This window comes from Acipenser ruthenus, chromosome 30 (assembly GCF_902713425.1).
Source record: "Acipenser ruthenus chromosome 30, fAciRut3.2 maternal haplotype, whole genome shotgun sequence".
Classification (NCBI taxonomy): Eukaryota; Metazoa; Chordata; class Actinopteri; order Acipenseriformes; family Acipenseridae; genus Acipenser; species Acipenser ruthenus.
Genome location: NC_081218.1, coordinates 2,480,481 through 2,495,084, shown reverse-complemented (window position 1 = coordinate 2,495,084; position 14,604 = coordinate 2,480,481). Strand labels below are relative to the sequence as shown.

General features: G+C 44.2%; 1 protein-coding gene across 1 annotated transcript; it reads left to right on the top strand.

The window, feature by feature from the left end:
- Positions 1-371: 371 nt before the first annotated feature.
- On the top strand, positions 372-13,942 carry LOC117394475 (uncharacterized). Its single transcript, XM_059004526.1, has 18 exons — positions 372-871; positions 2,007-2,169; positions 2,646-2,795; positions 3,311-3,471; positions 4,491-4,667; positions 4,849-4,990; positions 5,525-5,712; positions 6,046-6,187; positions 6,562-6,741; positions 7,827-8,116; positions 9,160-9,322; positions 9,799-9,948; positions 10,462-10,622; positions 11,532-11,708; positions 11,890-12,031; positions 12,566-12,753; positions 13,088-13,229; positions 13,608-13,942. The coding sequence occupies exons 1-18, from the start codon at positions 512-514 to the stop codon at positions 13,790-13,792; spliced, it is 3,261 nt and encodes a 1,086-aa protein (XP_058860509.1). The 5' UTR covers positions 372-511; the 3' UTR covers positions 13,793-13,942.
- Positions 13,943-14,604: the final 662 nt, after the last annotated feature.

The following is a 14,604-nucleotide window of genomic DNA, read 5'->3' as shown; positions in this document are numbered from 1 at the left end:
GTTGATTATACATCACAAAGGAATCATGTAAAATGATGCACAATGTAGCTGCGTGCACACATCACCCGTAATTCACCACAGACACAAACAGAATGAGCCGTGCCTCTGTGGGCCATCTCATATTACGCATGCGCATTGTGTCATGGGAGACAGGATCCTGAGGGGATGCAGAACTGGTTACAGCACAAATTAACTCTTTGAGTCGTCATAATTTATGAGACGGACAGCAGATGTCTTGTACCAACTCAGCTTTAAGCAAAAAAAAAATAAAAAATAACTGCGCCAATAACTGCGCCTTTGGAGGCTGGTCCAGTGGTTAAAGAAACGACTTTGTAACTAGACGGTCCCCGGTTCACATCCCAGCTCAGCCACTGACTCATCGTGTGACCCTGAGCAAGTCTCTTAACCTCCTTGTGCTCCGTCTTTCGGGTGAGACGGTTTTGTAAGTGACTTTGCAGCTGGTGCATAGTTCACACACCCTAGTCTCTCATATCTTGTAAAACGCTTTGTGATGGTGACCCACTTCTTCCTCCACCCCAACAAATACTGTGATGCCACACCTCCTCCCTCCCCTCTCCTGAACCTCCAGAGGCACAACTCTGGAGCATCTGCTTATCTGCGTCACACTCTCTCCGAAAGTACCATCGTGCAACAGGTTCTCGCTGACCTTGGCTTCATGGATCTTGTGTTTCTGCTCGAGTCCAACGCCCTTTCGGTTCTCCTGGGGTTGGTTGTGTTGCTGGTCCTGGTTTTAATGAGCCGCGGGTCTAGCGGTAAGACCAGTAGGCTGCCCCCCGGACCCTCTCCCTGGCCTGTACTCGGGAACTTGCTGCAGGTGGATTTGAAGAAGCCGTACAAATCTTACCTAGAGGTAAGCGATACTCCTATTGAATTCCATTTCTTCAATGTGAGCGCCGACTTCAGTCCTCGGTATGCTGTTTAGCAATAAGAGACGCGACACACCTTTAAGCCACTGTTGTTTGAAGATGACACCCGCTCACATTAAAAACATGGATGCAAAGTACGAAACGATGACCTTACAGTCAACAAAATTGCACAAGTGGACCTGCATATAGGGTTCCATGCACATAAAAGTGAAGCACAGTATTTCTGCAGCTTTAACATGCTTTTCCCATGGCTGTACAATATGTACCGTACCTCTCTTTTCTTTAAAAGGGTTACCTTTGCTATGCTTTTACTACGGGGAAACTGCTGCAAGGGTTAGTTTAATGTGGTTTATTTGTTAATATGCGTTACTGTGCTTTATTCCACTCTGCTGTGCTTTAACCTTGAGAAACCTGTACAATAGAATTTGAGGTATTGTGAAAATGTAAACGGGAGGTCAGCGTTTCTAAGGTTACAGGCAGGTATTATAATTCCTGATTTGATCTACTTGAATCTACCTGTTATGCAGAGCAGCTGTACTTAAGTCGTTTAACAATAGTACTGTGAAGATTGAGGTTGCAAACAAGTACAGTGTGTTCTTACCAGCCAAAACAAGATCTTCTATAAAGCAGGTTATTTTGGAAGAGTTCTGAATTGGCAGTGCCCTGTTTTCTTAATATGCTTTACTTATTATTATTATTATTTATTTCTTAGCAGACGCCCTTATCCAGGGCGACTTACAGTTGTTACAAGATATCACATTATTTTACATTATACAGGTATCACATTATTTTTACATACAATTACCCATTTATACAGTTGGGTTTTTACTGGAGCAATCTAGGTAAAGTACCTTGCTCAAGGGTACAACAGCAGTGTCCCCCACTGGGGATTGAACCCACAACCCTCCGGTCAAGAGCCCAGAGCCCTAACCACTACTCCACACTGCTGCCCACACTTTACTATACCTCTCTGTGCTTTACAATGCTTGCCTATGCTTTACCAGCCCTCTCTGTGCTTTACAATGCTTCCCTATGCTTTACCACACCTCTCTGTGCTTTACAATTTTGCAAAGGATGGTGGACGTACAGCCCCCTAACATGCAGGCGTTTCCTCCCCAGCTCAGTCAGAAATATGGTTCGGTGTTCACAGTGTGGTTGGGTCCGAAGCCGGTGGTGATTCTCAGCGGTTACGAGACGATAAGGGACGCTCTGGTGAACCAAGCAGAGGAGTTCAGTGGGAGAGCCAACTACCCCACATTACTGAGAGTGACCGGTGGTTATGGTAAGGAACTTTTAATGGTAGATCCAACACTAATGGCTGTATAATTCAACCAGGCTTTGCACTTGGGGTTTTATATGTTAACAGAACCCCCTGAGATGTAATAAGTTGAATTACTTAGCCTCGATTGTACCTATAATTGCGTCTTGCTGTTAACAACCTTCTCTGTCTGTGTATAGTGTAATCACTGAAGCCCATATCTTATTCGACGTACACTTTTGAGCATTTTATTTAGGCCAGCGTGTGCCCTCAGACAAAATCGACAACTTTTCACGTACAGGATTCAAACTACAATTGCATGACTTCTGGCTGCAGTGCTGTAATTCAGAGCTGCGGAGGATCCTGCTGTAAAGTTAACTATTCATGTCTCCCTCAGTTTCCTGGAGTTACATTTTGAGACAGGAGAAATATTCCAGATAGGAATGAAAGTGTCAAGCAATACTTTTTTTCTCTGTGCTGTTCTCTGTACTCGCCACTAGGGGTGCTGGTCAGCAGCGGGGAGAGGTGGAAACAGCTCCGCAGGTTTTCCATCACCACGCTGAAGAATTTCGGGATGGGACGGAGGAGCATTGAGGAGAGAATCCAAGAGGAAGCAAAGTCTGTGGTTGAGGCCTTTGCAGAAAAAGGAGGTAGGCTGTTTGGAAAGCGACATTAGTTTATCTTTAGTGTATTCACTTTGTGCCCACAGGACCAGCTCAGGTACATCATCGTGCAGACCCAAGTAGATCATAATTAAATAACAATACAACAATAAAGTAATTCCAAGCAATTACTATACAGCCACTATATGTTAGATTCTGTTTCCTTACCTGAACTTTAGACTTGAACGTGTTTAAAAAGAGGACATACTGGAATTTCTGCAACGAATCAAAACACCTGTCATGACAAGGCCTCTATTAGATGGTGGTTACTTCTGTTGTGAGACACATGAACTCGGAGAGCAGACTGAATAGATAACCGCGCAATGTAAAAACCATGCAGATGAACTCTACATCTGACACGCATATCTTTGGCAATGGTTAAATCGTTTTATAAAAATGTAACTCTTAGAAAATATAAACTTTTAAACTCCAAACTATTAACATGCCTACTTCATGGAACGGCACACAGTTTGACTTTCAAATTATTGTCTGATCTTTCACAGGAGCTCTTTTTAACCCCAAATTCATCCTTTACAATGCGGTCTCCAATGTCATCTGCTCCATTGTCTTTGGAAAGAGGTTTCAATACAACGACGAACAGTTCCAGCATCTTCTGCTGACAATAGACAGCTATTTCAAGGTTCTCAGCAGCTCCACTGGAATGGTAATGTGTTATTGTGAAGTGAGCATGCTTGCACAACACGTTTGAGATCACTGTGCAAGGTGCAGACCTGCACGCTTATAAGTGTCCCACAGTACAAGCACAGCAAAGTGCAATAAAGCACAGTGACAGCATGGTACAGCATATGTAAGTATTATAAAGCACACAGGTCTGGTAAAGCATAGGGAAGCATTGTAAAGCACAGAGAGGTACAGCATATGTAAGTATTATAAAGCACACAGGTATGGTAAAGCATAGGGGAGCATTGTAACGCACAGAGAGGTCTGGTAAAGCATAGGGGAGCATTGTAAAGCATAGAGAGGTCTGGTAAAGCATAGGGGAGCATTGTAAAGCACAGAGGTGTGGTAAAGCATAGGAAAGCATTGTAAAGCACAGAGGTATGGTAAAGCATAGGGAAGCATTGTAAAGCACAGAGAGGTCTGATAAAGCATAGGGAAGCATTGTAAAGCACAGAGAGGTCTGGTAAAGCATAGGGGAGCATTGTAAAGCACATAGAGGTGTGGTAAAGCACAGGAAAGCATTGTAGAGCACAGAAAGGTATGGTAAAGCATAGGGAAGCATTGTAAAGCACAGAGGTGTGGTAAAGCATAGGGAAGCATTGTAAAACACAGAGAGGTATGGTAAAGCATAGGGAAGCATTGTAAAGCACAGAGGTGGGAAAAACTGCAAAATCACTGCAATAATTTTATTGCATTGATTTTGCAATAATAAGTTATTTAAAGTAAAGGGACAGTAAACACTTTACATTTGCTGTGTATTTACATAGTAGTTGCGTGAAATGTGCAAGTACACAATTGTATCAGAAAAAGGATAGGGTAATTCAATTTCAAATAGACAGGCCTTTGTTTCATGAGTGCCTGGCATATTCGAGATGTTAGGTAAATCGTAAATTTAGTTTTGTGTTAAAATATTTAATATCCATGACATTTGCACTATATTTGTGATGACAAAGACTGTATGATCTACAAACTCCTGCCTTCCTCCATCCCCTCCCCTCGCAGCTCTACAACATGTTCCCCAATGTTGTCAAACACCTTCCTGGAACTCATAACAAGATGTTCGAAGAGATAGAAAATCTCAAGGACTTTGTGAAGGAACAAGCTCAAAGCCGGGAGAAAGACCTGGACCCTGACTGCCCTGGTGACTTCATAGAGGCCTTCATGATCAAAATGCAACAGGTGAGACTCCCGTAGCCTTCACACAGTACGCGTCGGAGGGTGTCAGAGGCACTAGGGTCTCTTATGGAATGTGCAGTGTTTTAAAAGTTCCTCTCATTTTGGGGTGCTGACATTTTTACCGCCGTAGTGCTGAATCTAAGTATCAGCGCACCCCGACTTAACACTGTCGTCTCCCCTGTAGGAGAAAGACAACCCCGAGACTGAATTCCACTATGAAAACCTGGTGGCGACGGTGTTCAATCTGTTCTCTGCTGGGACAGAAACCACTGCCTCCACATTGAGACAGGCTCTGCTGATCATGATCAAGTACCCCCACATTCAAGGTATTAACTTTCTATTGCACAGCTACAAGGAGACAACACTCTGTGGTCTGAGGAAGGCACTAGCTGAAACAATTAATCATTTGCTGTTCTAGACTGCATATTAACAGGGGATAGGGAACATGTTTATTCCCTGTTAATAAATCACCAGGATGGGAACATACAGATATACAAGTTAAGTATTAGTTACTTATGTTTTTACTAACATTAGGGTTACATTTGAATTGCAGTACCATTATTATTGAGGTTAGCTGTTCAGTGGTCCAGTACAGTGATGGAAATAAGGCTCCCTTTGCCTAGCCGTTTCATCCATTCCTGGTTTTGCTATGAGTTTAATAAGACACACCTGAGCTGGTACACTGTGGCTGATCAAGCTCGTAGTAAAACCTGGAATGGGTGAATCTGCTCTGCAGTAGGAGTCTTCTTGTTAATATCACTCTCCGCTCATCCCCACATTGAATTAGCTCTGGGACAAGTACCCCAGCATTCAAACTAACACTGCTGGCAGGCACTAAAATAAACACAATGATCTTTCAGAGAAGATTCATCGCGAGATCGACGCTGTGATTGGCTCGGAGCGAAGCCCCTCTACCCAGGACAGGCAGCACATGCCCTACACAGACGCTGTGATTCATGAAGTCCAGAGGTCAATGGATCTTGCACCGACTGCAGTCCCTCACAAAGTGATTAAAGACACTGAATTCAAAGGATACTCCATTCCAGAGGTGAGCAAACGAAGCTCCATGCAAGGGGGGTGTGCTGATACCCGCCTTCAAGAAGTATTTAAAAATTGGCAGGTATTAGGCACGCCCGTGCTCTGTGCCGTGTCCACTTTAGAGGGAGTTACGAATTAGGAAACAATGGATTGGCTTGGCAGTGGGATTGGAGGGCACTCAAATTGTAGGGGTTGACTTCAAAATAGAACTTAAAACATTTGCAACTGTCTTTGTGTCATTGATTTGCGATGAAAAATAAATGTATGAAAAAAACACAAATCAAAGACCGGACAAGGGTCAGTTTGGTCAGTCCTTCAGTCTCTTTGTGATTGGTTTGCCTAGGGGACCATGGTGCTGCCCCTGCTGTCCTCAGTCCTGTCTGACTCCAATCTGTGGAAAACCCCTGACAAATTCAACCCCGAGCACTTTCTGGATGAAGACGGAGGCTTCAAGAAGAACGACGCCTTCCTGGTCTTTTCTCTAGGTGGGTAAAAGCATTATGATAAGTCACAGTTAGGTCCTGGTGACAAACTTCTGTTAACCAAACTAACTGGGTCCCGGTGGTGTTTGGATACTTGATTTATGGCAGTGACATTTTACTACATGACTTTCCCAATCAAGGAACCTCCAAAAAAGATCTAATCCACCTGTACCTCTGCATGTATAACCTACAGCAATGCAGTGTTCTGTAGGTACCAGAAATGGAGGGCTGGTTGGAGTATTTTCTTGGCAAGCAGGGCAGAAGAGCACAGCACACAGCAAGGCAGGTTAACCAGGGGCTGTTGGGATAACAGAAGGGTTTGGATCCTCAGTTTCACTGTAAGCTGTTTTCCTTTTTCCCCCTGTGGCTGTGCACAGGGAAGCGGGTTTGCCTGGGAGAGGGGCTGGCTAGGATGGAGCTTTTCCTTTTCTTCACCTCTCTCCTGCAGAAGTTCCGCTTCACCGGGACTCAGCCCCCGGAAGAGATAGACGTCAGCCCTGCTCTGAGCAGCTTCGGGAAACTGCCCAAAGCTTACGAGTTCTACGCCCACCGCAGGTGCTGAAGATGGGGCTGAGAAGAGATCAGACGCAACAGTATCCCCTTCACCCCCATCCCTGCTCTGTTCCCTGTAGTACTCTGCTTCTGCCACAAGAGGGAGGCAGCACAATGCATTATACTGTGTTATTCATTCAATAAAACATATTCCCTATCAGAATTAAGTGTGAGTTTGTAAAGTAACATAGGTCAATAATTTACTGGGGTCAATCTGAATACACAAACAGCCGTTCTCAGTACAACATGTCTTTCTCGAAGGCAGAGCCAGCTCTGCATTATTATTTGTTCATTTAGCAGACTCCAAGGCAACTTGCAGAGACTAGGGCGTGTGAACTATGCATCAGCTGCAGAGTCACTTACAATTACATCTCACCTGAAAGACGGAGCACAAGTGACTTGCTCAGGGTCACACAATGAGTCAGTGGCTGAGGTGGGATTTGAACCGGGAACCTCCTGATTACAAGCCCTTTTCTTTAACCATTGGACCACACAGCCTCCATCATAGCTGATATAAAGACAGTGTGACTAGTGATCTAGGCTGTGTTACATTTAACTGGCTTGTCAAACTTGCACAAGTTTGGGAGGTGAGACCGTTAATCACAATTTGCTTCCAATCGGCTTTTAAGACGCTTGGTGCGGGAGTTAATTGCCATTGATTGATACTCCATTGTAAAGGTGAGGGAAGGAGAGCCTTTCTTGTTTGGAAACACTTCAATGAATGGATACATTTAGTACCTACCGCTAAATACGTCTTAAAAGCAATTGCGAGTACCAGTATCGGAACACCCCTACAAAAGATGCAGTGCTGGAGTTCTCAAATCAGGCTCTCAATATGTCATTAAAAAGTTTCACACACACACTCATATACAAAGAGTCTCAAGACTTACTGACTGTGGGCATTGCGGTGTTAAGCAAAACAAGTATGTCACAGCTTGGCTTCTTTGTTAAGGTGGGCCAGACTTTGTTTTCCTGATAGGGTCTAACAACACCCCCCCCCTTCCTCCTCCTCCTCATCCTCCTCCTCCTTCTCCTCCCCCCTCCCCAACAAATACTGTGATGCCACACCTGCTCCCTCCCCTCTCCTGAACCTCCAGAGGCACAACTCTGTTGCACCTGCTTATCTGCGTCACACTCTCTCCGAAAGCTACCTTCGTGCAACAGGTTCTCGCTGACCTTGGCTTCATGGATCTTGTGTTTCTGCTCGAGTCCAACGCCCTTTCGGTTCTCCTGGGGTTGGTTGTGTTGCTGGTCCTGGTTTTAATGAGCCGCGGGTCAAGCGGTAAGACCAGTAGGCTGCCCCCCGGACCCTCTCCCTGGCCTGTACTCGGGAACTTGCTGCAAGTGGATTTGAAGAAGCCGTACAAATCTTACCTAGAGGTAAGCGATACTCCTATTGAATTCCATTTCTTCAATGTGAGCGCCGACTTCAGTCCTCGGTATGCTGTTTAGCAATAAGAGACGCGACACACCGTTGTTTGAAGATGACACCCGCTCACATTAAAAACATGGATGCAAAGTACGAAACGATGACCTTACATTCAACAAAATTGCACAAGTGGACCTGCATATAGGGTTCCATGCACATAAAAGTGAAGCACAGTATTTCTGCAGCTTTAACATGCTTTTCCCATGGCTGTACAATATGTACCGTACAGTGTTTCTAAGGTTACAGGCAGGTATTATAATTCCTGATTTGATCTACTTGAACAGGTAAATACCTGTTATGCAGAGCAGCTGTACTTAAGTGGTTTAACAATAGTACTGTGAAGATTGAGGTTGCAAACAAGTACAGTGTGTCCTTACCAGCCAAAACAAGATCTTCTATAAAGCAGGTTATTTTGGAAGAGTTCTGAATTGGCAGTGCCCTGTTTTCTTAATATGCTTTACCAGACCTCTCTGTGCTTTACAATGCTTCCCTATGCTTTACCAGACCTCTCTGTGCTTTACAATGCTTCCCTATGCTTTACCAGACCTCTCTGTGCTTTACAATGCTTCCCTATGCTTTACCACACCTCACTGTGCTTTACAATGCTTGCCTATGCTTTACCAGACCTCTCTGTGCTTTACAATGCTTCCCTATGCTTTACCAGACCTCTCTGTGCTTTACAATGCTTCCCTATGCTTTACCAGACCTCTCTGTGCTTTACAGTGCTTCCCTATGCTTTACCATACCTCTCTGTGCTTTACAATGCTTAACTATGGTTTACCAGACCTCTTTGTGCTTTACAATGCTTGCCTATGCTTTACCATACATTCAGTGTGCTTTACTACACTTTGCTGTGCATTTACTACAGTACACTTTCATAAGGGTAGCGAATGGACAGCTGGTAAGATTTAAGGAGCTGTTTTTGCAAGCTAGGACCGCTTTGCAAAGGACGGTGGACGTACAGCCCCCTAACATGCAGCCGTTTCCTCCCCAGCTCAGTCAGAAATATGGTTCGGTGTTCACAGTGTGGTTGGGTCCGAAGCCGGTGGTGATTCTCAGCGGTTATGAGACGATAAGGGACGCTCTGGTGAACCAAGCAGAGGAGTTCAGTGGGAGAGCCAACTACCCCACATTACTGAGAGTGACCGGTGGTTATGGTAAGGAACTTTTAATGGTAGATCCAACATTAATGGCTGTATAATTCAACCAGGCTTTGCACTTGGGGTTTTATATGTTAACAGAACCCCCTGAGATGTAATAAGTTGAATTACTTAGCCTCGATTGTACCTATAATTGCGTCTTGCTGTTAACAACCTTCTCTGTCTGTGTATAGTGTAATCACTGAAGCCCATATCTTATTCGACGTACACTTTTGAGCATTTTATTTAGGCCAGCGTGTGCCCTCAGACAAAATCGACAACTTTTCACGTACAGGATTCAAACTACAATTGCATGACTTCTGGCTGCAGTGCTGTAATTCAGAGCTGCAGAGGATCCTGCTGTAAAGTTAGCTATTCATGTCTCCCTCAGTTTCCTGGAGTTATCTTTTGAGACAGAAGAAATATTCCAGATAGGAATGAAAGTGTCAAGCAATACTTTTTTTCTCTGTGCTGTTCTCCGTACTCGCCACTAGGGGTGCTGGTCAGCAGCGGGGAGAGGTGGAAACAGCTCCGCAGGTTTTCCATCACCACGCTGAAGAATTTCGGGATGGGACGGAGGAGCATTGAGGAGAGAATCCAAGAGGAAGCAAAGTCTGTGGTTGAGGCCTTTGCAGAAAAAGGAGGTAGGCTGTTTGGAAAGCGACATTAGTTTAGCTTTAGTGTATTCACTTTGTGCCCACAGGACCAGCTCAGGTACATCATCGTGCAGACCCAAGTAGATCATAATTAAATAACAATACAACAATAAAGTAATTCCAAGCAATTACTATACAGCCACTATATGTTAGATTCTGTTTCCTTACCTGAACTTTAGACTTGAACGTGTTTAAAAAGAGGACATACTGGAATTTCTGCAACGAATCAAAACACCTGTCATGACAAGGCCTCTATTAGATGGTGGTTACTTCTGTTGTGAGACACATTAACTCGGAGCAGACTGAATAGATAACCGCGCAACGTAAAAACCATGCAGATGAACTCTACATCTGACACGCATATCTTTGGCAATGGTTAAATCGTTTTATAAAAATGTAACTCTTAGAAAATATAAACTTTTAAACTCCAAACTATTAACATGCCTACTTCATGGAACGGCACACAGTTTGACTTTCAAATTATTGTCTCCTCTTTCACAGGAGCTCTTTTTAACCCCAAATTCATCCTCTACAACGCGGTCTCCAATGTCATCTGCTCCATTGTCTTTGGAAAGAGGTTTCAATACAACGACGAACAGTTCCAGCATCTTCTGCTGACAATAGACAGCTATTTCAAGGTTCTCAGCAGCTCCACTGGAATGGTAATGTGTTATTGTGAAGTGAGCATGCTTGCACAACACGTTTGAGATCACTGTGCAAGGTGCAGACCTGCACGCTTATAAGTGTCCCACAGTACAAGCACAGCAAAGTGTAATAAAGCACAGTGACAGCATGGTACAGCATATGTAAGTATTATAAAGCACAGAGGTATGGTAAAGCATAGGCAAGCATTGTAAAGCACAGAGAGGTATGGTAAAGCATAGGCAAGCATTGTAAAGCACAGAGAGGTCTGGTAAAGCATAGGGGAGCATTGTAAAGCACATAGAGGTGTGGTAAAGCACAGGAAAGCATTGTAAAGCACAGAAAGGTATGGTAAAGCATATGGAAGCATTGTAAAGCACAGAGAGGTATGGTAAAGCATAGGCAAGCATTGTAAAGCACAGAGAGGTGTGGTAAAGCATAGGGGAGCATTGTAAAGCACAGAGAGGTATGGTAAAGCATTGTAAAGCACAGAGAGGTGTGGTAAAGCATAGGGAAGCATTGTAAAGCACAGAGGTGGGAAAAACTGCAAAATCACTGCAATAATTTTATTGCAGTGATTTTGCAATAATAAGTTATTTAAAGTAAAAGGGACAGTAAACACTTTACATTTGCTGTGTATTTACATAGTAGTTCACTATTTTTGCGTGATATGTGCAAGTACACAATTGTATCAGAAAAAGGATAGGGTAATTCAATTCCAAATAGACAGGCCTTTGTTTCATGAGTGCCTGGCATATTCGAGATGTTAGGTAAATCGTTATCACCAGTCACAGCTAAACAAATTAGATTTCATTCAATTTAGTTTTGTGTTAAAATATTTAATATCCATGACATTTGCACTATATTTGTGATGACAAAGACTGTATGATCTACAAACTCCTGCCTTCCTCCATCCCCTCCCCTCGCAGCTCTACAACATGTTCCCCAATGTTGTCAAACACCTTCCTGGAACTCATAACAAGATGTTCGAAGAGATAGAAAATCTCAAGGACTTTGTGAAGGAACAAGCTCAAAGCCGGGAGAAAGACCTGGACCCTGACTGCCCTGGTGACTTCATAGAGGCCTTCATGATCAAAATACAACAGGTGAGACTCCCGTAGCCTTCACACAGTACGCGTCGGAGGGTGTCAGAGGCACTAGGGTCTCTTATGGAATGTGCAGTGTTTTAAAAGTTCCTCTCATTTTGGGGTGCTGACATTTTTACCGCCGTACTGCTGAATCTAAGTATCAGCGCACCCCGACTTAACACTGTCGTCTCCCCTGTAGGAGAAAGACAACCCCGAGACTGAATTCCACTATGAAAACCTGGTGGCGACGGTGTTCAATCTGTTCTCTGCTGGGACAGAAACCACTGCCTCCACATTGAGACAGGCTCTGCTGATCATGATCAAGTACCCCCACATTCAAGGTATTAACTTTCTATTGCACGGCTACAAGGAGACAACACTCTGTGGTCTGAGGAAGGCACTAGCTGAAACAATTAATCATTTGCTATTCTATACTGCATATTAACAGGGGATAGGGAACATGTTTATTCACTGTTAATAAATCACCAGGATGGGAACATACAGATATACAAGTTAAGTATTAGTTACTTATGTTTTTACTAACATTAGGGTTACATTTGAATTGCAGTACCATTATTATTGAGGTTAGCTGTTCAGTGGTCCAGTACAGTGATGGAAATAAGGCTCCCTTTGCCTAGCCGTTTCATCCATTCCTGGTTTTGCTATGAGTTTAATAAGACACACCTGAGCTGGTACACTGTGGCTGATCAAGCTCGTAGTAAAACCTGGAATGGGTGAATCTGCTCTGCAGTAGGAGTCTTATTGTTAATGTCACTCTCCGCTCATCCCCACATTGAATTAGCTCTGGGACAAGTACCCCAGCATTCAAACTAACACTGCTGGCAGGCACTAAAATAAACACAATGATCTTTCAGAGAAGATTCATCGCGAGATCGACGCTGTGATTGGCTCGGAGCGAAGCCCCTCTTCCCAGGACAGGCAGCACATGCCCTACACAGACGCTGTGATTCATGAAGTCCAGAGGTCAATGGATCTTGCACCGACTGCAGTCCCTCACAAAGTGATTAAAGACACTGAATTCAAAGGATACTCCATTCCAGAGGTGAGCAAACGAAGCTCCATGCAAGGGGGGTGTGCTGATACCCGCCTTCAAGAAGTATTTAAAAATTGGCAGGTATTAGGCACACCCCTGCTCTGTGCCGTGTCCACTTTAGAGGGAGTTACGAATTAGGAAACAATGGATTAGCTTGGCAGTGGGATTGGAGGGCACTCAAATTGTAGGGGTTGACTTCAAAATAGAACTTAAAACATTTGCAACTGTCTTTGTGTCATTGATTTGCGATGAAAAATAAATGTATGAAAAAAAACACAAATCAAAGACCGGACAAGGGTCAGTTTGGTCAGTCCTTCAGTCTCTTTGTGATTGGTTTGCCTAGGGGACCATGGTGCTGCCCCTGCTGTCCTCAGTCCTGTGTGACTCCAAGCTGTGGAAAACCCCTGACAAATTCAACCCCGAGCACTTTCTGGATGAAGACGGAGGCTTCAAGAAGAACGACGCCTTCCTGGTCTTTTCTCTAGGTGGGTAAAAGCATTATGATAAGTCACAGTTAGGTCCTGGTGACAAACAAACTTCTGTTAACCAAACTAACTGGGTCCCGGTGGTGTTTGGATACTTGATTTATGGCAGTGACATTTTACTACATGACTTTCCCAATCAAGGAACCTCCAAAAAAGATCTAATCCACCTGTACCTCTGAATATATAACCTACAGCAATGCAGTGTTCTGTAGGTACCAGAAATGGAGGGCTGGTTGGAGTATTTTCTTGGCAAGCAGGGCAGAAGAGCACAGCACACAGCAAGGCAGGTTAACCAGGGGCTGTTGGGATAACAGAAGGGTTTGGATCCTCAGTTTCACTGTAAGCTGTTTTCCTTTTTCCCCCCGTGGCTGTGCACAGGGAAGCGGGTTTGCCTGGGAGAGGGTCTGGCTAGGATGGAGCTTTTCCTTTTCTTCACCTCTCTCCTGCAGAAGTTCCGCTTCACCGGGACTCAGCCCCCGGAAGAGATAGACGTCAGCCCTGCTCTGAGCAGCTTCGGGAAACTGCCCAAAGCTTACGAGTTCTACGCCCACCGCAGGTGCTGAAGATGGGCTGAGCAGAGATCAGACGCAACAGAATCCCCTTCACCCCCATACCTGGTCTGTTCCCTGTAGTACTCTGCTTCTGCCACAAGAGGGAGGCAGCACAATGCATTATACTGTGTTATTCATTCAATAAAACATTCCCTATCTGAATTAAGTGTGAGTTTGTAAAGTAAAATAGGTCAATATTTTACTGGGGTCAATCTGAATACACAAACAGCCGTTCTCAGTACAACATGTCTTTCTCGAAGGCAGAGCCAGCTCTGCATTATTATTTGTTCATTTAGCAGACTCCAAGGCAACTTGCAGAGACTAGGGCGTGTGAACTATGCATCAGCTGCAGAGTCACTTACAATTACATCTCACCTGAAAGACGGAGCACAAGTGACTTGCTCAGGGTCACACAATGAGTCAGTGGCTGAGGTGGGATTTGAACCGGGAACCTCCTGATTACAAGCCCTTTTCTTTAACCATTGGACCACACAGCCTCCATCATAGCTGATATAAAGACAGTGTGACTAGTGATCTAGGCTGTGTTACATTTAACTGGCTTGTCAAACTTGCACAAGTTTGGGAGGTGAGACCGTTAATCACAATTTGCTTCCAATCGGCTTTTAAGACGCTTGGTGCGGGAGTTAATTGCCATTGATTGATACTCCATTGTAAAGGTGAGGGAAGGAGAGCCTTTCTTGTTTAGAAACACTTCAATGAATGGATACATTTAGTACCTGTCGGTAAATACTTCTTAAAAGCAATTGCGAGTACCAGTATCGGAACACCCCTACAAAAGATGCAGTGCTGGAGTTCTCAAATCA